The sequence below is a fragment of the Manis pentadactyla genome, chromosome 9 (assembly GCF_030020395.1).
Source record: "Manis pentadactyla isolate mManPen7 chromosome 9, mManPen7.hap1, whole genome shotgun sequence".
Classification (NCBI taxonomy): domain Eukaryota; kingdom Metazoa; phylum Chordata; class Mammalia; order Pholidota; family Manidae; genus Manis; species Manis pentadactyla.
In genome coordinates, this window is record NC_080027.1 from 22,031,323 (window position 1) to 22,051,486 (window position 20,164).

Genomic DNA, 20,164 nt, shown 5'->3' on the forward strand with positions numbered 1-20,164 from the left:
TTTTCATGTGTCTGTTGCCATCTGAATTTCTTCTTTGGAGAACCGTCTCTTCATATCCTCATTACACATTCTTTTTCACCATTTATAAGAGATTGTTATATATCACATATGTCAAAAATTCCCTAAATTTACCACTTATTTCCATTTTAATTTATTGAACTAAAATTTATGCTGGAAGATGCATAAATTAAGTTTCAGGACTATTGTTTTAATTGTAACTGTAAAATCCCAAACTTATTTCCTGTATGATCCATACATATATTTATTCATGAGAGAATATGTGTGACTTTGTGTAAGCATATCAAAAAAACTGCTGTGTGGTTAAAATGGGCCAATTACAACAGCTCTCCTATTCTTCTCCAGTGCTTTCTCCACTTCTGTCTCTCAGAAGGACTCATACACACAAAACCATAGGCACATACTTCCAGCTGCTGCCAAGAGTTTATTCAGTCCATAGTTCCAAAGGAGCCCAATCAATACCCAGTGGGTGAATCTGACAAATATTCTTTATAATAAGCTTGCAGATTTCCTGTTTACAGAATCCTTATATCAATTTGGACTGCAAATCAATTAAAATTAATCTCAATATTAAAACAAAGCCTTATTACTATGGAGGTAGACAAGGCTTTGGCTAGTAAAACTCGAGGACAATAGGTGGGAGCCCGGGCTTACTGAGGAGGCGGTCACTCTTGCGGTTCTGGAGGGAAGCTCCCCGGGGCTGCCCTTCCTTGCCGGTGCCATTGGGGTTACACCTGATGGATGCTGTGCTGTCCCAAGCATCTGGGATGTGGCACAGCCGACCTTGGCCTGTCACAAAGAGGTCATCCAGCTGGACTATCCAATGCCTCTCAAAGATCCACATGGCTGACCTCGGCCTGAAGGATGTTCATGAAGGCCGTGGTGCACGTGCACCTGTGGGCCTTGTTCTCCCCCCACAATCCACACTGGGGCCTGGCCCAGGAGGCCCTGCAGCAGAGGATCAGGCTGTTCTCAGCTGGAGGTGCTTTGGTTGGACTCTTCTGCCTTCCCTGTCACCTGTCATCTATGTTTGGTGGGGTCGCATATGGGACCAAGATATTTCACAGATAAATACTGATATTACACTCCTGTCATTAAATGATTTAATACCTGATAAAATTTAGGAATAAGAATAATGTTTGACAGATGAAATCCTGTTACTCTGAGATTTGTATTTTTAGATGGATTTTAGGCCATGATCTCTTCTCTCTAATTATGTTCTCCTATATTTAATTAATTTCATTTACAAAGTCTACAGATATTTCCAAATTGGGGAGATTTTTTTGTCACTAATGGTGCTTTTTATTTTATTACAGAACTAATGATGCATTTTTAGCCATTGAATATATGCTTATGTAAATTTTTATTGTTTTATATTGAGTGTGATTTTAGTATTTTTTCTTCCTTTAGAACCTGAATATTTATTAAGCTCTCCTTAATGAATATATTGTTCTTTGCTTTTTTTAGTAGTATCTTTATTGCTTTCTGTTTTTCTAATTTTCCCAGTCTTTTAATTCCCTTGAATGTTTAATATTCCCACATTCCCCAAATATGCAGATATCAACAAATGTTTTGTTTAATTCAACGGTTTTGAGTAATTTATTTATTAAAATTAATAGAGGAATTTTGGATTTTGTGCCTTTAAGGTTTGTTTTGGTCCATATTTTCATCAGTAATTAGGTATGGACTAAGAGACACTAATTTATAAAACCTATGAATGTCATAATGTCAGACAAGCAAGCAAATAAATTGGGAGAAATTAAAGAATAAATACTCAAGAGTCGCATAGAGCCAAATAAACAACCAAAAAAAAGTTAATCATAGATGGAATCCTGTATAAAAAGGCAGAAAAAATATGTACAGTTTGATATTATTATAGAAAAATAATTTTTGATTGAGTTTGTTAAACAAAAGCTAACATGTACAACATAATTTTCACTGGTCTATTAAAAATGGGAAGTTATACATTTTGTTAAGAATAATTAGATAAAGGTTACTGCCAGGATTAAGTGAAGTAATAAACTCATTTAACTTCACACTGTTAGAATAAAATAAAAGATAGTGTGTTCATTCATAATCAGCACATTTCAAAAGAGAAAGATAAGTTGTATTATGTCAAGAAGTTAATATCCACAGATTGGGTAAATAGGAAACAAAACAAATTCAAAGTAGTTGATGTAACAACATATAATCTGTAGAAGAGGAATGTACAAAGAACTGTATTGCAAATACATAGCTTTATTGAAATATAGAGGTGTACAGGTACAATTGTAAAACAAATAGCTTTATTGGAAATATATGGAATGCATGTCAAATTGAATGTGTGATGTCAAATAGCAGAAATGTGGTCATTTGTTGTTAAATTTAGATACTATTTACCACTTTCACTAGGAAATTGCTATGTACTGTCTTTAGGATTCTCTTTAAATTTTGTGATTTGAATCCTACTATGGAACATTGCATATATTCATGTACCATCCCTAAGTCTCAGAAGAATCCTTTGGATATACCAGGCACTTAACCAAAATTATTATCCCCAGATTTGTTACTAAACCAGGGGATGGACATTGACCAAGGAATTTCAAGATTTTACAAACAGATAAACCTAATAGGTTTTGCAACACCAGAATCAATTTGTACCCAGGCAAGGAGTTGACTGTGCCATGCTGTTAAGGTGCCTGACATAGACAATGCTGTCATCAACAAAGATGAAAAGAGTGGAATCACAGCCAACGGTTTTGATAAGGGAAATCAAATTGAGGAAGAGACAGGCCACAAGATGTTTATGAAATGTGTACTGGAAACAACATTTTGGACAGAGTCTGGTTTCAATGACTCAAACTTTAGTATTAAGGTTCTCAATAGCATGCCAGAGTCTTTAAAATCCAGTGTGTGTGTGTGTGTGTGTGTGTGTGTGTGTGTCAAGAACTCTGAGTGTCTGAATTGGACTCCATGCTCTCATACCCCGGAAATTGTATGATAGTTCTAACCTTGTATTGTAAGACAAATAAAATTACTAAAATATACTTTATTTGCTTGGTTTGCTTTGAGAGTATGTCAGATTCATTAATATGCTTTTAAGAGACAAAGAAATAGGTAAAGAGGGTACAGATTTGGAGAGGCTATGTAAATAGAAGTTTTATTTAGCTGGCAAGCAGAATAAGCAGCATTAAATTGATATGAAGAGTGAGGCTTTGTTTTACAAATCATAAAATTATCATGCCCAAATCATGTGTTACTGAAGGAGACTGTGTATCGGAATCATTCGAAATGCTAGAGTCAGTGAGAGTTGGTAGAAGGAACAAAACACATTTGAAAAGCAAATGATAAAGGTGTATCCATGCCTGATAGTAATGACATAGCCTTATCCTTCAATAGCAGTGCCCGATAGAGACACTAACACGGACTCACAGAATTGTGCCAACAGAGAGCAAAAGCAGAGTTACAAAAAACACGTTCTATCTTTCAATGAGCCATTAGCGGTGGTTGTTTGCCCAAAGTGTAAACAAAATTTCAAAATGCCACTGTTACCCTGTTTCCTAATTTTTATTTTTTCCTTTAAAAATGCATAATTACATTTTCTCCCGAGGAAAAATTTAATAACTTTATGTGAGACTCATGTAAGCGGCTATTTACTCTTGATTTATTCAAACAAACATGATATATTCAATGTGAAGCACACACACACAAACACACACACACACTGGATTTTAAAGACTCTGGCATGCAATTAAGAACCTTAATACTAAAGTTTGAGTCACTGAAACCAGACCTTGTCCAGAATGTTGTTTCCAGTATACATTTCATAAACACCTTGTGGTCTGTCTCTTTCTCAAATTGATTTCTCTTATCAAACCATTGGCTGTGATTCCACTCTTTTCATCTTTGTTGATGACAGCATTGTCTAAGTCAGGCACCTTAACAGCATGGCGCAGTCAACTCCTTGCCTGGGTACAAATTGATTCTGGTGTTGCATCAGTGAATTTGGAAAGTAAAGAAAAAACTATGTGGTGGTACCAGCCACCATGCATTTACATTTTGGTACTTATTTTGAGAGCTCTACTTTGCTAAAATATATTAAAAGAAACTGTATGTTAATTTGTGTCAAACTATAATGGGCTTATCTATGCACTAGGCAGAATAAAGCACCATTATAGTTAAGCAATCTCAAACACGAAGAGTAAAAAATGGAAGCATCACACTTCTTGATTTCAAACTATATTACAATGCTATAGTAATCAATCGGTATGGTACTCATAGAAATACAGACACAGAGACTAATTGGACAGAATCAAGATCCCAGAAATAAACCCGTGCTTATATGGTCCATTAATTTTTTTTTTGAAATGTGAATTCATTTATTTTTTTATTTTGTTATTATTAATCTACAATTACATGAAGAACATTATGTTTACTAGGCTCTCCCCTACCCCAAGTCCCCCATACAAACCCATTACAGTCACTGTCCATCAGCACAGTAAGATGTTGTAGAAACACTACATGTCTTCTCTGTGTTGCAAAGCCCTCCACTTTCCCCAACCCCCCACATTATACATGCTAATTGTAATACCCCCTTTCTTCTTCCCCATCCTTATCCCACCCTATCCTCCCATTCTCCCCAGTCTCTTTCCCTTTGGTAACTGTTAGTCCATTCTTGGGTTCTATGATTCTGCTGCTGTTTTGTTCCTTCAGTTTTTCCTTTGTTCTTATACTCCACAGATGAGTGAAATCATTTGGTATTTGTCTTTCTCCGCTTGGCTTATTTCACTGAGCATAATACCCTCTAGCTCCATCCATGTTGCTGCAAATGGTAGGATTTGTTTTCTTCTTATGGCTGAATAATATTTCATTGTGTATATGTACCACATCTTCTTTATCCATTTATCTACTGATGGACACTTAGGTTGCTTCCATTTCTTCGCTATTGTAAATAGTGCTGCGATAAACATAGGGGTGCATCTGTCTTTTCCAAATTGGAGTGCTTTATTCTTAGGGTAAATTCCTAGAAGTGGAATTCCTGGGTCAAATAGTAAGTCTATTTTGAACAATTTGAGGAACCTCCATACTGCTTTCCATAATGGTTGAACTAATTTACATTCCCACCAGCAGTGTAGGAGGGTTCCCCTTTCTCCACAACCTTACCAACATTTGTTGTTGTTGGTCTTTTGGATGGTAGCCATCCTTACTGGTTAAGATGATATCTCATTGTGGTTTTAATTTGCATTTCTCTGTTAACTAGCGATGTGGAGCATCTTTTCATGTGTCTGTTGGCCATCTGAATTACTTCTTTGGAGAACTGTCTGTTCAGATCCTCTGCCCATTTTTTAATTGGTTTATTTGCTTTTTCTTTGTTGAACTGTGTGAGCTCTTTATATATTTTGGATGTCAAGCCTTTATCGGATCTGTCATTTACGAAAATATTCTCCCATACTGTAGGGTACCTTTTTGTTCTATTGATGGTGTCCTTTGCTGTACAGAAGTTTCTCAGCTTGATATAGTCCCACTTGTTCATTTTTGCTTTTGTTTTCCTTGACCGGGGAGATATACTCATGAGGAAATCACTAATGTTTATGTCCAAGAGATTTTTGCCTATGTTTTTTTCTAAGAGTTTTATGGTTTCATGACTTACATTCAGGTCTTTGATCCATTTTGAACTTACTTTTGTGTATGGAGTTAGACAGTGATCCAATTTCATTCTCTTGCATGTAGCTGTCCAGTTTTGCCAGCACCATCTGTTGAAGAGACTATCATTTCCCCATTGTATGTCCATGGCTCCTTTATCGAATATTAATTGACCATATATGTTTGGGTTAAAGTCTGGAGTCTCTAATCTGTTCCACTGGTCTGTGACTCTGTTCTTGTGCCAGTACCAAATTGTCTTGATTACTATGGCTTTGAAGTAGAGCTTGAAGTTGGGGAGTGAGATCCCCCCACCAACTTTATACTTCTTTCTCAGGAATTCTTTGGCTATTCAGGCTCTTTGTGTTTCCATATGAATTTTTGAACTATTTGTTCCAGTTCGTTGAAGAATGTTGTTGGTAATTTGATAGGGATTGCATCAAATCTGCATATCGCTTTGGGCAGGATGTCCATTTTGACGATATTAATTCTTCCTAGTCAGGAGCATGGGATGAATTTCCATTTGTTAGTGTCCTCTTTAATTTCTCTTTAGAGTGTCTTACAGTTTTCAGGGTATAGGTCTTTCACTTCTTTGGTTAAGTTTATTCCTAGGTATTTTATTCTTTTTGATGCAATTGTGAATGGAACTGTTTTCTGATTTCTCTTTCTATTGGCTCATTGTTAGTGTATAGGAAAGCCACAGATTTCTGTGTTTTAATTTTATATCTTGCAACTTTGCTGTATTCCAATATCAGTTCTAGTAGTCTTGGAGTGGAGTCTTTAGGGTTTTTTATGTATATCATGTCATCTACAAACAGTGACAGTTTGACTTCTTCTTTACCAATCTGGATTACTTGTATTTCTTTTTTTTGTCTGATTGCCATGGCTAGGACCTCCAGTACTATGTTAAATAACAGTGGGGACAGTGGGCCTCCCTGTCTATTTCCTGATCTCAAGAGGAAAATCTTTCGGCTTCTCACTGTTCAGCTTCTCGCTGTTCAGTATGATGTTGACTGTGGGTTTATCATATATGGCCTTTATTATGTTGAGGTACTTGCCCTCTATACCCATTTTGTTGAGAGTTTTTATCATGAATGGATGTTGAATTTTGTTGAATGCTTTTTCAGCATCTATGGAGATGATCATGTGGTTTTTGTCTTTCTTTTTGTTGATGTGTTGGATGATGTTGATGGGTTTTCGAATGTTGTACCATCCTTGCATCCCTGGGATGAATCCCACTTGGTCATGGTGTATGATCCTTTTGATATATTTTTGAATTCGGTTTGCTAATATTTTATTGAGTATTTCTGCATCTACGTTCATCAGAGATATTGGTCTGTAATTTTCTTTTTTGGTGGAGTCTTTGCCTGGTTTTGGTATTCGGGTGATGTTGGCTTAATAGAATGAGTTTTGGAGTATTCCCTCCTCTTCTATTTGTTGGAAAACTTTAAGAAGAATGGGTATTATATCTTCTCTTTATGTCTGATGAAATTCCGAGGTAAATCCATCTAGCCCGGGGTTTTTTTTCTTGGGTAGTTTTTGATTACCGCTTCAATTTCTTTGCTGGTAATTGGTTTGTTTAGATTTTGTGTTTCTTCCTTGGTCAGTCTTGGAAGGTTGTATTTTTTGAGGAAGTTGTCCATTTCTTCTAGGTTTTCCAGCTTTTTAGCATATAGGTTTTCATAGAATTCTCTAATAATTCTTTGTATTTCTGTGGGGTCTGTCATGATGTTTCCTTTCTCATTTCTGATTCAGTTGATGTGTGTTGATACTCTTTTTCTCTTAATAAGTCTGCCTAGAGGCTTATCTATTTTGTTTATTTTCTCAAAGAAACAGCTCTTGGTTTCATTGATTTTTGCTGTTGTTTTATTCTTCTCAATTTTGTTTATTTCTTCTCTGATCTTTATTATGTCCCTCCATCTGCTGACTTTAGGCCTCATTTGTTCTTCTTTTTCCAATTTTGATAATTGTGACATTAGACTATTCATTTTGGCTTGTTCTTCCTTCTTTAAATATGCCTGGATTACTATATACTTTCCTCTTAAGACTGCTTTCGCTGCATCCCACCAAAGTTGGGGCTTTGTGTTGTTGTTTTCATTTATTTTCATATATTGAAGGATCTCCGTTTTAATTTGGTCATTGATCCATTGACTATTTAGTATCGTGTTGTTAAGCCTCCATGTGTTTGTGAGCCTTATTGCTTTCTTGGTACAATTTATTTCTAGCTTTATACCTTTGTGGTCTGAAAAGTTGGTTGGTAGAATTTCAATATTTTTGAATTTAATGAGGCTCTCTTTGTGGCCTAGTACGTGGTCTATTCTGGAGAATGTTCCATGTGCACTTGAGAAGAATGTGTATCCTGTTGCTTTTGGGTGTAGATTTCTATAGATGTCTATTAGGTTCATCTGTTCTAGTGTGTTGTTCAGTGCCTCTGTTTCCTTACTTATTTTCTGTCTGGTGGATCTGTCCTTTGTAGTGAATGATGTGTTGAAGTCTCCTAAAATGAATGCATTGCAGTCTATTTCCTCCTTTAGTTCTGTTAGTATTTGTTTCACATATGCTGGTGCTCCTGTGTTAGGTGTATATATATTTATAATGGTTATATCCTCTTGGTAGACTGAGCCCTATATCATTATGTAATGTCCTTCTTTATCTCTTGTTACTTTCTTTGTTTTGAAGTCTATTTTGTCTGATACTAGTGCTGCAAAACCTGCTTTTTTCTCCCTATTGTTTTCATGTAATATCTTTTTCCATCCCTTGACTTATAGTCTGTGTATGTCTTTGGGTTTGAGGTGTTTCTCTTATAAGCAGCATATAGATGGGTCTTGTTTTTTTATCCATTCAGTGACTCTGTGTGTCTTTTTGGTGCATTCAGTCCATTCACATTTAGGGTGGTTATTGATAGGTATGTACTTATTGCCATTTCAGACTTTAGATTCATGGTTACCAAAGGTTCCAGGTTACTTTCCTTACTATCTAAGAGTCTAACTTAACTCACTTAGTATGCTGTTACAAACACTATCTAAAGGTTCTTTTCTATTTCTCCTCTGTTTTCTTCTTCCTTCATTCTTTATGTTATTAGGTATCAAATTCTGTACTTTTTGTCTATCCCTTGATTGGTTTTGGGGATAGTCAATTTAATTTTGCATCTGCCTCGCAATCAGTTGCTCCACCCTCCCTACCATGGTTTAACTACCTCTGGTGACAGCTATCCAACCTTAGGAACACTTCCATCTATAGCAGTCCCTCCAAAATAGACGGCAGAGATGGTTTGTGGGAGGTAAACTCTCTCAGCTTTTGCTTATCTGAAATTGTTTAATCCCTCCTCCAAATTTAAATGATAATCTTGCCGGATAATGTAATCTTGATTCCAGGCCCTTCTGCTTCATGGCATTTAATACATCATGCCACTCCCTTCTGGCCTGTAAGGTTTCTGCTGAGAAGTCTGTTGTTAGCCTGATGGGCTTTCCTTTGTATGTGATCTTATTTCTGCCTCTGGCTGCTTATAACAGTCTGTCCTTATCCTTGATCTTTCCCATTTTAATTACTATGTGTCTTGCTGTTGTCCACCTTGGGTCCCTTGTGTTGGGGGATCTGTGGATCTCCATTGCCTGAGAGACTAACTCCTTCCCCAGATTGGGGAAGTTTTCAGCAACTACCTCCTCAAAGACACTTTCTATCTCTTTCTCTCTCTCTTCTTCTTCTGGTATCCCTATAATGCGAATATTGTTCCGCTTGGATTGGTCACACAGTTCTCTCAATATTCTTTCATTTATAGAGATCTTTTTTTCTCTCTGTGCCTCAGCTTCTTTGTACTCTCCTCTTCTCTAGTTTCTATTTCATTTATTGTCTCCTCCACCATAACTGACCTGCTTTTAATACCCTCCACCATGTTCTTTAACGATTGGATCTCTGACCTGAATTCATTCCTGAGTTCTTGGATGTCTTTCCATGCCTCCGTGAGGATGTTGATTATTTTTATTTTGAACTCCCTTTCAGGAAGAGTCACGAGGTCCATATCATTTAAATATTTCTTGGGAGTTGTATTAACAATTTTACTCTGGACTAGGTTCCTTTGGCGTTTCATGTTTGTATATGGCGCCCTCTAGTGTCCAGGAGCTGTAGTCTCTGGAGCTGCTGAGCCCCTGAAGCAATGTCGGGTGTCGCAGGGGAGCGGTACTGGTGCCTGTGGGGAGGAAAGAGCTGTTTCCCGCCTCCTGGCTGCTGTGCCTGTCTCCACTTCCTGCGCCAGTGGGCCGGTCACACAGGTATAAGTTTTTGTCCCAGAGCAGCCGGATATGAATCCCTGCTTTCCACAAGCGGCTGGAATCCCAGTGTCCCCAGGAACTCTGTCTGTATTAACTTTCCAACCCAGTAGTCATGCGAGTCTCATGAAAGCACCATAAAATGTAGGTTTGTGCTCCCAGTGCAGATCTCCGGAGCTAGATATTCAGCAGTCCCAAGCCTTCCACACCCTCCCTGCTCTGTTTGTCTTCCTCCTGCCGGTGAGCTGGGGTGGGGGAAGGGCTCGGGTCCCTTGGAGCCACAGCTCTGGTATGTTACCCCATTTGCTGAGGTCTGCTCTTTTCTCCAGGTGTGTGCAGTCTGATGCCATCCTCTTTCCTATTGCTCTCTGAGGATTAGTTGCGCCAATTAAATTTTCTAATTATATCCAGTTTTCGGAGGAAGCCTCTGTCTCTCCTCTCATGCCGCCATCTTTGGTCCATTAATATTTGACACGCAGTTAACAACACTCAGTGGTGAAGGGCTGATTTCTTCAGTAAATCATGATGGGGAGATTGGATAACCATATGTAAAAGAATGAAACTGGACCTCTACCCTACACCAAACACAACATTAAGCTTTATAACATTGGTCTTAGCAATGAATTTTTGGATCTGACACCAAAACACTGACAATAAAAACACAAATAGACATATGAAACTACATCAAACTGAAAATATTCTGCACAACAAAGGAAACAATCAACAAAATGAGAGGCAACCTATAGAATGAAAGATGTATGTTTGCAAACCATGCATCTGGTAAAGAGTTAATGTAAAAATATATAAGGAATTCTTACAACTCAATAGCAAGAAGACCCAAATATCTTGATTAAAAAGTCAGCAAAGGACCTGAATACATATTTATCCAAAGAATTCATACAAATTGTCAACAGGTATATTAAACGATGCTCAATATCACCAATTATCAGGAATGTGAAAATGCAAACTACCATGAGATATCTTACAACTTTTGGGATGAATATTATCAAAAAGACAGGAAATAACATGTGTTGGCAAGGATGTAGAGGAAAGAACCCTTGTACATTTTTCATGGGAATGTAAACCGGTGCAGCCACTATGGAAAACAGAATGGAGTTTCCTCAAAAAATTGAAAATAGAACTATCATATGATGCAGCAGTCCCACTTCTGGGTAGATACCCAAAAGAAATGAAATTACTATCTCAAAAATATATTTAAGCTCCCATGTTTATTGCAGCATTATTCACAACCAAGACATGGAAATATCCTAGTTGTCCATCAGCAGGGGAATGGATAAAATGGAATATTATTCAGTGTCAGAAAAAGAAGGAAGTCCTGCTATGGAGGATAGCATGCATAAGCTTGGAAAGCATTATGCTAAGATTAATGAGCTAGAAACAGAAAGAGAAATACTGTGCATATCACTTATATGTGGAATGTAAAGAAGCCAAACTCATAGGAACAGAGAGTAGAAATAGTGGTTTCCAGGGTAGATGAGTACCAGTAAACAAGACAAATGCTCTGGAATCAAGGAGTTCATGAAAGGAGAGACTATTAAATTATGGAATAAAAATTAAAACACAGTAACATAGGGTCAAACTTAAAGTTACATTGGAGGAATATGAGAACATTTCAGTAGAGATATTTAACTTTTCCTGCAGGAATAATAGGTCAGTTTTCATAGGCTACAACATACCAGCTCAGTCTAAAAGATGAACAGGTGTTTTATTTATGACAACAATAAAAACATACTCTGCCTTCTTTCTCCTTTTAGTTTTAAAACACTCAAAATGTCATTTGCTCATCCTCAACTTCTCAATATAGACAACTTGAAACTCAGTGTACGATATCCCCTTGTCCAAACTAATTTTTTTCTTATGTAAGTACATATAACTAAAGATAAATTTTATCCATGGCATGAACAGAAATTTTATCCTTAACACATAACCTATGTGCTGCATGCACTCTAGGTAATTTCCACATTATGTTTTTTGAGGTTATGCAATGATGTTTTAATAATTTCAAATGCAAAATCCTTAAATTTTATACATATAGACCAACTCTTAGATTGTGCATATTTTATAGCCTTTCCCAGCAGGGGAACTACTCTGCTCCCTAAGGATAGAGAGGATATGGAGGAACGTAGGAGGCCTGGCCAGAAAGCTAGTGCTCCTCAGACCGTATCCCACAGGGAGAGAGTCTTTGGTGCAGTGCGGATCCAACCAGGGGCAGTGTTGGCTAGTTTCTGAATTACCACTTGATAAGCAGATTATTGAGTTTGAAAATGCAACATATCATGGACAGGAGATCCCCCACAGTGAATAATTTCCTACCTAAGTTGCACCGATTTATTCAAGTATGAGCTTCAAGAAAAACTCAGAATGGCTGATTTGATTATTTGAATAATTCAAACCAAATATTTACATTACATAAGACCACATTCATTATAAAAAAGCAACACACAGTGATTTCGCCATAATATAAAAAGGTAAGCAGTATTTATTTTACCCTGCTTATTTTATTGTGGTGTGTTTTTTTAGACTCAAGAATCAAGAGTCATCAAAGAAAACACTTTCTTCCAATCAGATACATTTTTGAGCTAAATCCTCTGAACTTGAAATATAGAGACTGTAAGTAATAAATTTTATGAAATCATCTTGCCATTGTGAAGAGTTTTATATTGCTTAGTTTTGTTATTACTCAGAATATTAAATTCAAAATAATATTTTCTATTGAATATTCTATGAAGCCCACTGAGCTTTGATTAAGAATACAGTCTGGCATTTCACTGCTGGGTTTGAAGTCAGTTAAGTCATATGCTGATTTCCTGATATTGGGAATCAGCCTAACCTCTCTATACCTCTGGCATTTTATGCAAAGTGTGAACAATAACAATATTTACTTCATTCAAGATGCAATAAGATAATACAGGTAAAGGTACTAATGAGTGGTTAGCACATAATAAATGTTCAAAAATGGTCAACAGTTTGAAAGAAAAACTAGTTTCAAATAAGCAGGCCTCTCCATAGCAAGGCTAGCTCCTGCCAAAATAGGAAAACTGGTAAAGGAAAAACTGAATACCCCATGCTAGAAGTACAAAATACCAGTAGTTGTTAATGGTGAGAATAGATCAATTTCAGGAAAGAAAATAATCAAAGGTTATCTCTGGGGATGCTTTCAGATATTAAATATAATTTGAGGTGGATTTTTAAATTCATTTTGCTTATATTTCTATAAAAATAAAGTTTACTTCTCTTATGTGATCAAAGTACAGGAGGCTGGCACAGGTAAGAGAAAAATAAGATAAGATAAATAAAAGCCCAGTGAGTTAGAGCAGTTTTTCCCCAGGTATTACTGATGGTTCGTATCTCCCAGCATAGACGAGTCTATTGACTGGAAGCTAAGTATTTCTGCCAAAATACCGCATGATCTCTCCTCTCCTAGATTAAGAAAAGGCTACTCCAGGGCAGGAGAAAGGCAAGCAAAGTTCAAGAAGAAAGGAAAGGATGTAAGTTAACGTAATAGTGATAAATACAGTAAGTATGATAATGGTCATGATAACAATATCCAATAGAGCTACAACTTATTTTAAGTCAAGCAGTTAATGTAAGTTATGCTAACTTCTCAAAACAGTTCCCTCAGTTACCTGTTATTACTATGGCATCTCTATTTTCAAACAAGGAAAATTAAGTTATGATCATTTAAATCAAGGTGTATTGCCAGAATATATCTAATTTCCCTGTGAAGTCATTCAATGTCAATGTATTTGGTCAGCAAGTACTCGCATCTAGTTAAATGGAGCATGATTGCTGAGATCAGTGGAAATTCCCTCAGGGAACACTTATAAACCACTTACCAGTGTAAGTACTAGACTAGCTATTGGAAGACAAAACCGAATAGAGTAATGAGGGAATTTTTCTTTCTTGGAATGTGTGTTGTTCTCTTTTCTTAAAAGTAAAAAATAACAGAATGATTCTGTGATACCCTAAAATCTGACAAAAGTCTCAGATTAGATGTTACTTTCTTAAGGAATTCCCTGAAACTCCCATATCACTTTGTAATTCTCTCTGTCTAGACTCTACACATTCTAGAGTAATACTGACTTACCTGTCTGACTTCACCACTGGTCTGTAAGCTCTGTAAAGACAGAAACCTAGCACGTAATATACCATTGGTGTCTTTAGTATTTAAAACACTTTGTATTTAGTACACACTTAGCATTTATCCATAATAAACTACAATAGATACTGAAAATATATATATATATATATATATATATATATATATACTGACTGCTACATTCATCATACTGGAATCACTTGAAATTCAATTTTCTTTGCTATAGTTGTTTTGCATAAGATTTATCAGAAGAAAAAATACATGGAGAGGGAGATCTGAGAAAATATAAAATGGGAAAATAACTATTAAAATGTGAAAAGAGGAGAATAAAGGGGGGAGACCAATAAAACAAAGACGGAAACGTCAAGAAAAGATTTTGGAGTCTGCCCTCAGTCTCAGTTTATAGAACATAGGTATCATTTGAATCCGAGGTCCTTGATTTCAACTCTTGACATTTCTAAGCCATAAGCAGATTTGAGTGAGGAAGGAGCTTTCATGTTAGGGTATGCTATGAGAAATTAAAGTCAAATAGAGGATTTGCTGCACTAAGAAGGGAGGAGTTTAGGATTAGGGAGAAATAAGTAACAAAACATAGAAATTGTGCGTTCTTTCAGTTGTTTGGGGTTTGTGAGAGGGAATAGGGGCTGGGGGAAGTTGCACTTTCCTCTCACAGGAGATGAAGATGGACTTGGGGTCTGGGAAGCAGAGGAGAAACTTCAAAAGTCGTGACAAGTGGTTCTGGGAGTATGTGACAATCTTTGAAAAAGGTCACAGTTCAGCGTTAATGAAGGCTGGATGGAAAATCACAAAACAGTGATGTCCGGGATTCAGTACAGTGGAGGAGAAACTGAAGTGATTTGGTCTAAAAACTGATTAATTTTTTAAGAAGCTGATTAGATTAAGTCTACACTGCATTTAGCACTGTGCTTTCTGATATATTTAGAATACATATTATGTAATATATGTTATGTTTATAATGCACACTTAAAATTTGTCCATAATAAACTATAATATATATGGCAAAATATGTTGATTGATGTGTTCATAATATGTTGTACATTTATAATATATGTTCATAATACATACATTGATTGATATATTCATAATATAGACTCTCGATATATAATTGATATGTTCATTTTATATGTATATATATTATATATATATTCAAAAACTCATGTTTAGAGGTAAGAGAAAGGTGGGCAGAGGCAGATTTTATATTTTGTCTGGTGTCAGGCGTGTGATCCCTATGATCAAATTCTCTTGCATATTTTGTTTTCCTTTTTCCTTGTATAATTATCCCACAAAGGCTCTAAACTTATCTAATGACTCCTAAGGACCTCAGATTTGGAATATAAGTAGAGTTGTTAAGATTGTTGGGGCCAGGCTAGGGTTGAGGACATATTACTGCACAATCTTATTTACTTTATTTCCGATCTAAATTTCAACTGAACATATGACTCACTGTGAGGCAATATGTCTAATACAAATTTATATGATATATTCAATAGAATAGTTTTCTATTTTTTTGGCAAGACAACATTCCTTATTTTTCTGATGAGTGTCTAAATTTCTTTCCCAGACTGGCCTGAACTGGGTCTGGAGGAGAGTCTTACTGACCACCTTGCCCTTTAGGATTCTGAGATGAAGTTCACATGGGAATCATCAAATCACACATGAATGAATCATATATATGGATTGTAGATTAGAAGGTTCTAGGCATAAAAAAATACCAATAAAAAGCAAAAAGAGACAAGACTGAAAAGGAGAAATGCTTCTTTTTAGAAAATGTCCCACATTACAGGGGCCTTATCGGGACGTAATATATCTGACATGTTTTGTTCTTCTAACTGTTGTCTGTTTCACCACATCATCCATTTATCCTTTTGTTAATATGAACAAGCAGAATAGAGTTTAAGATTACTATGTGTATTTACATACCAGGATTAGAGGATATTGAATTTGAAATATATCACCAAAAACACAAAACAAGAAAGCTAAAAAGCTGGACATGTGCCCTGCATCTGTGGATTTGAAATCATCTCATTAATATGTCCCGTTCTGCAACTGGGCCCCATGGATTGAAGTGACTTCTAGACCCTGAAATCACCATTCACAGATGGAAACCACCGGACAAAAACATCCACAGTGAAATCATTCTACATTGATGGATTTCATCCAGTTTAGCTTTTCTGATATTCCTGACCTCCAAGAAATTCTTTTTGGGGCGTTTTTTATAACCTATGTGATTATTCTGATGGCAAATAGCTTCATTATCATAATAACCAAGGTTGATCCCTCCCTTCAGATTCCCATATATTTTTTCCTTGGGAACTTTTCTTCCTTGGAAATACCTATCAGTCACTATCCGCAGATTACTAACAGATCTTTGTAGACAAAATAGAACTATTTATTTTCTGGCCTGTGGCACTCAAATGTATTTCCTTCTGGTCTTTGGAGCCACTGTTTTATTCTGAATGTGATGGCTTATGCCAGGTGCGTTGCCCTTTGCAGACCATTTGTCTACCCTGTCCTCATGAGCAATAGGCTATGTGTCCAACGGGCAGCAGGCTGTTGGGTCACTGTAACCCGGATTTACATAGGGCTCACCTACCGGATCTTCTCTCTGCCCTTCTGCAGAGTAGAATCATGAGCAAAGATCAACAAACAGAAGGTGAGCTGTAAGCTACCAAACAGAGCATCACTGAATCTGAATTCTACTGATTTCAGTATATTTAGGTATTTTTTTCTATGAAAACATGCAATTGAGTCACAATCTCACTGGTCAAAACTCGGAGAATACAACATCATTTGGTCATATGGTTCCCACTGGCACCTGCTATCTGATAAGTATTAGCTCTGAAACCAGTGGGCATGGCAGGGGCACATTATTCAGAATTAGAAAACACAAAGTCATGGTTGTGCCAGATTGTGTCTACTTCTATGTTCTGACTAAGGAAAAATGCTGAGGAAGCAATTTTCTCCTGACCTAGTGAAGGCGCATGGAACTCCAGGCATGGAAAATGTCTCTGTTTCAGAAACAAGAGCAAACTGATATAGAAGCAAAACTTAGTCAAAAGTAAAGCAGTCATATGGGGCTGGAAACACCAGGTTCATGCTTAAAGTGGTTCTCCCCATAAAGTACATGGAGGAGGTTGAAATGTAGATATGTTGAATTCATAATGCTGCAATAAGAGGGATTTTTAATTTTAAAAATGTTTCATAGGTAAAATTTGTTCTTAATCCTTGTTTATAGAATTCATTAACGACTGAGGTTTATCCATTCAGGGGCTCCTATAGTGTCTAAGAGATAGTATAATTCAAGTAATCTTACTTTTTATAATACAGAACTGCCATTGTCTTCTTAAGATTGACCCCCCAACCATAAATGTCTACGTCTACATAGCAAACCAGTGCCCCTTAAAAATGAGAAAGCAGGTAGGACATGTCCAGATGATGTCAACAATGCATGATATGCTGAAAAACTTTTCAGAGGAATTATAAAAAATGAAATGACAAAAAAATCAATAAAGAATGTGAAAATTTTCCTACAGGTAATATCGGACAATTAAGAGTGTTTCTGCTCTTATAGGACATCCATGTATGGTCCTAACAATTTAATATTTTAAAATATGAAAACTTAATCAAGAAGAAGGAAGCAACCTCAGCAAAATTGGAAAAGGTAAATAAAACTATTGATACATTGGGCATGAAAGAGGGGTTGGGGTCAAAAAAAGCAAAGGCAGAGCTGGGTCAGGACCAGGCCTGTGGGGACACCCAGAAAGCTGGGCAGGGGCATCTTGTGGGAAGGGCCCAATCTTCCAGCCACCATGTGTCACTCTCTCGATTGTGATTGTCTTTTGTCATTCTTGAGTTTAAGTATAAACTTGATAAATGTTAATGCCTACTCTCTGTATTCTGTGAGGAAATAAAATGTGTTTAATGTCTGTGCTCTGGGTGAAATAATAAGGGGGGAGAAAGGCAGCCTCACAAATACCAGGGTGATGACACCAGGAACACGTTAGCTCTGGTCTCTGGATCACGGGCTGGAATGATGTTTCTGCAAATGCATAGATCCAGGAGCAGACAGCTTCGGCCTGCATCAGTTGCTACTGACTCCATGGAGAGTGGGCTGGGATTGTGCGAACTGTGGTTTTGCTGTGGTTGAGGTGCTGTTTGCTCAAACTAGTCAGATATAATTACAAAGTTACAATTGCAACTCTGGGAGCTTATCCAATTTTAGTATATGGAGATGAAAGATAAAATTATTCATTTTAATGTAAGGTTACATGTATATATGCCTGTGTGTGTGTGTGTGTGTGTGTGTGTGTGTGTGCATGCACAAATAAACCCAAAATTATATGGTAAAGTATCAACTCCCAGTACCCCAGAATGTAGCTGTATTTGGAGATAGGATCTTTGAGGAAGTAATTAGTTTAAAATGAGGCCTTCAGGGTAGACCTTATCCAGTATGGATATTGACATTATAAGAAGGGATTAGGACACTGACACTGAGGCAAAAAAAATCATTTGAAGACAAGAGAGTGAAGATCGCTATCTACAAGTGAAGGAGAGAAGCCTCAGGAGAAATCAGACCTGCCATCACCTTGATCTCAGACTTCCAGATTCCAGAACAGTGAGAAAATAAGTTTCTTGTTATTTAAGCAACAAGTCTATTTTGTAAAAGCAGTTCCAGTAAACTAATACAAGCAGTATCATCATATATATATATATATATACATATATACCCAGAGATGTGTGTATGTGTAATTATGTCTGTATTTGTGGAGATATACATATCTAAGAGGCAAATGGATGACATGGTTTATGCATGTGTAAAAACTGCATACATGTTGGATTTACTATGATCTTTATTTTAAAATATGCAAGAGAAATAGAAAAACACTAATAAACTAAGAGCACTTGAATCAACTTTATGATAGGAAGATAATGAACATCAGTCTTAATTTAATATTTAATGTGAAAAGTGCACTTTATCAAGATCCCAATTTTTTCCAAACACTCTTTTCATTGCATCTTTTACATCTTTGTTCCTCAAGCTATAGATCATGGGATTCAGCATTGGAATCACAATGGTGTAAAATACAGACACTATCATGTCCTGGTCCAAAGAGTAGCTGGAAGTTGGTCTCACATACATGAAGAGAACTGTTCCATGAAAAATGGACACTCCAGTTAAGTGAGAGCCACATGTAGAAAAGACTTTTCGCCTCCCTTCAGCAGAATGCATCCTCAGAATGGCCACCAGAATGAAACCATAAGAGATCAGGACTATCAGGATAGTGGATATCTCAATAGCACCTGTAAAGTAGAAGACTAAAAGCTGGTTTATGTGAGTGTCAGAGCAAGAAAGAGCGAGGAGAGGAGGGATGTCACAGAAGACATGTCTGACTTCATTGGATGCACAGAAGGAGAGACTAAATGTGGCTACTGTGTGCAAAATACCATGCAGGATGCCACCAACATAGCAGAAAATGATGAGTGGCACATAAACTCTGGGTGACATGCTCACTGAATACAGGAGAGGGTTGTAGATTGCCACATAGCGATCATATGCCATTGCTGCCAAGAGAAAGGACTCTGTGGTTCCAAAAGTAATAAAGAGACACATTTGTGCTGCACATCCAAGGAATGAAATGGATTTATTCTCTGATAAGAAATTGACCAACATTTTTGGAGTGATAACTGAAGAATAGCAGGCATCCAAGAATGATAACACACTCAAAAAATAGTACATCGGGTTGTGGAGATGGGAATCCCCAATGACTAAAGTAACCATCCCCAAATTTCCTACCAGAGTAAAAATATAGATTGTTAGAAATAGTAAAAATAAGAAGACTTGCACCTCAAAGTCATTTGTGAAGCCCATCAGTATAAATGTGGTGACTTCAGTCACATTTTTCAACTGAGTCCCGTGTGAATGTAAATCTGATGTTGACCCTGACATTTCAGTTTTCATTTACAGGTTTTAAAAACAGAATTAAAATACAATTCACCCAATCATATCGTTGTGTTTGTTTCTTAGAAGAACATATTAAAATCCCTGGCAGTGAAGGAAAAGACAGTGGTGAACTGGGTCCAAGTGGATGCATTACCCTGAATAAATAAATAAGAAATTATT

General features: G+C 36.7%; 1 protein-coding gene across 1 annotated transcript; it reads right to left on the reverse strand.

Annotated features, from left to right (window-relative positions):
• Positions 1-18,997: 18,997 nt before the first annotated feature.
• On the reverse strand, positions 18,998-19,990 carry LOC118907986 (olfactory receptor 5T1-like). The gene has a single exon (XM_036877062.2). It carries the CDS (start codon positions 19,988-19,990, stop codon positions 18,998-19,000), a length of 993 nt encoding a protein of 330 aa, XP_036732957.2.
• Between the last annotated feature and the right edge of the window lie 174 nt (positions 19,991-20,164).

Excerpts from the sequence above, each read along its gene's own strand:
- LOC118907986 (XM_036877062.2), bottom strand. The coding sequence starts at position 19,990 with ATGTCAGGGTCAACATCAGATTTACATTCACACGGGACTCAGTTGAAA.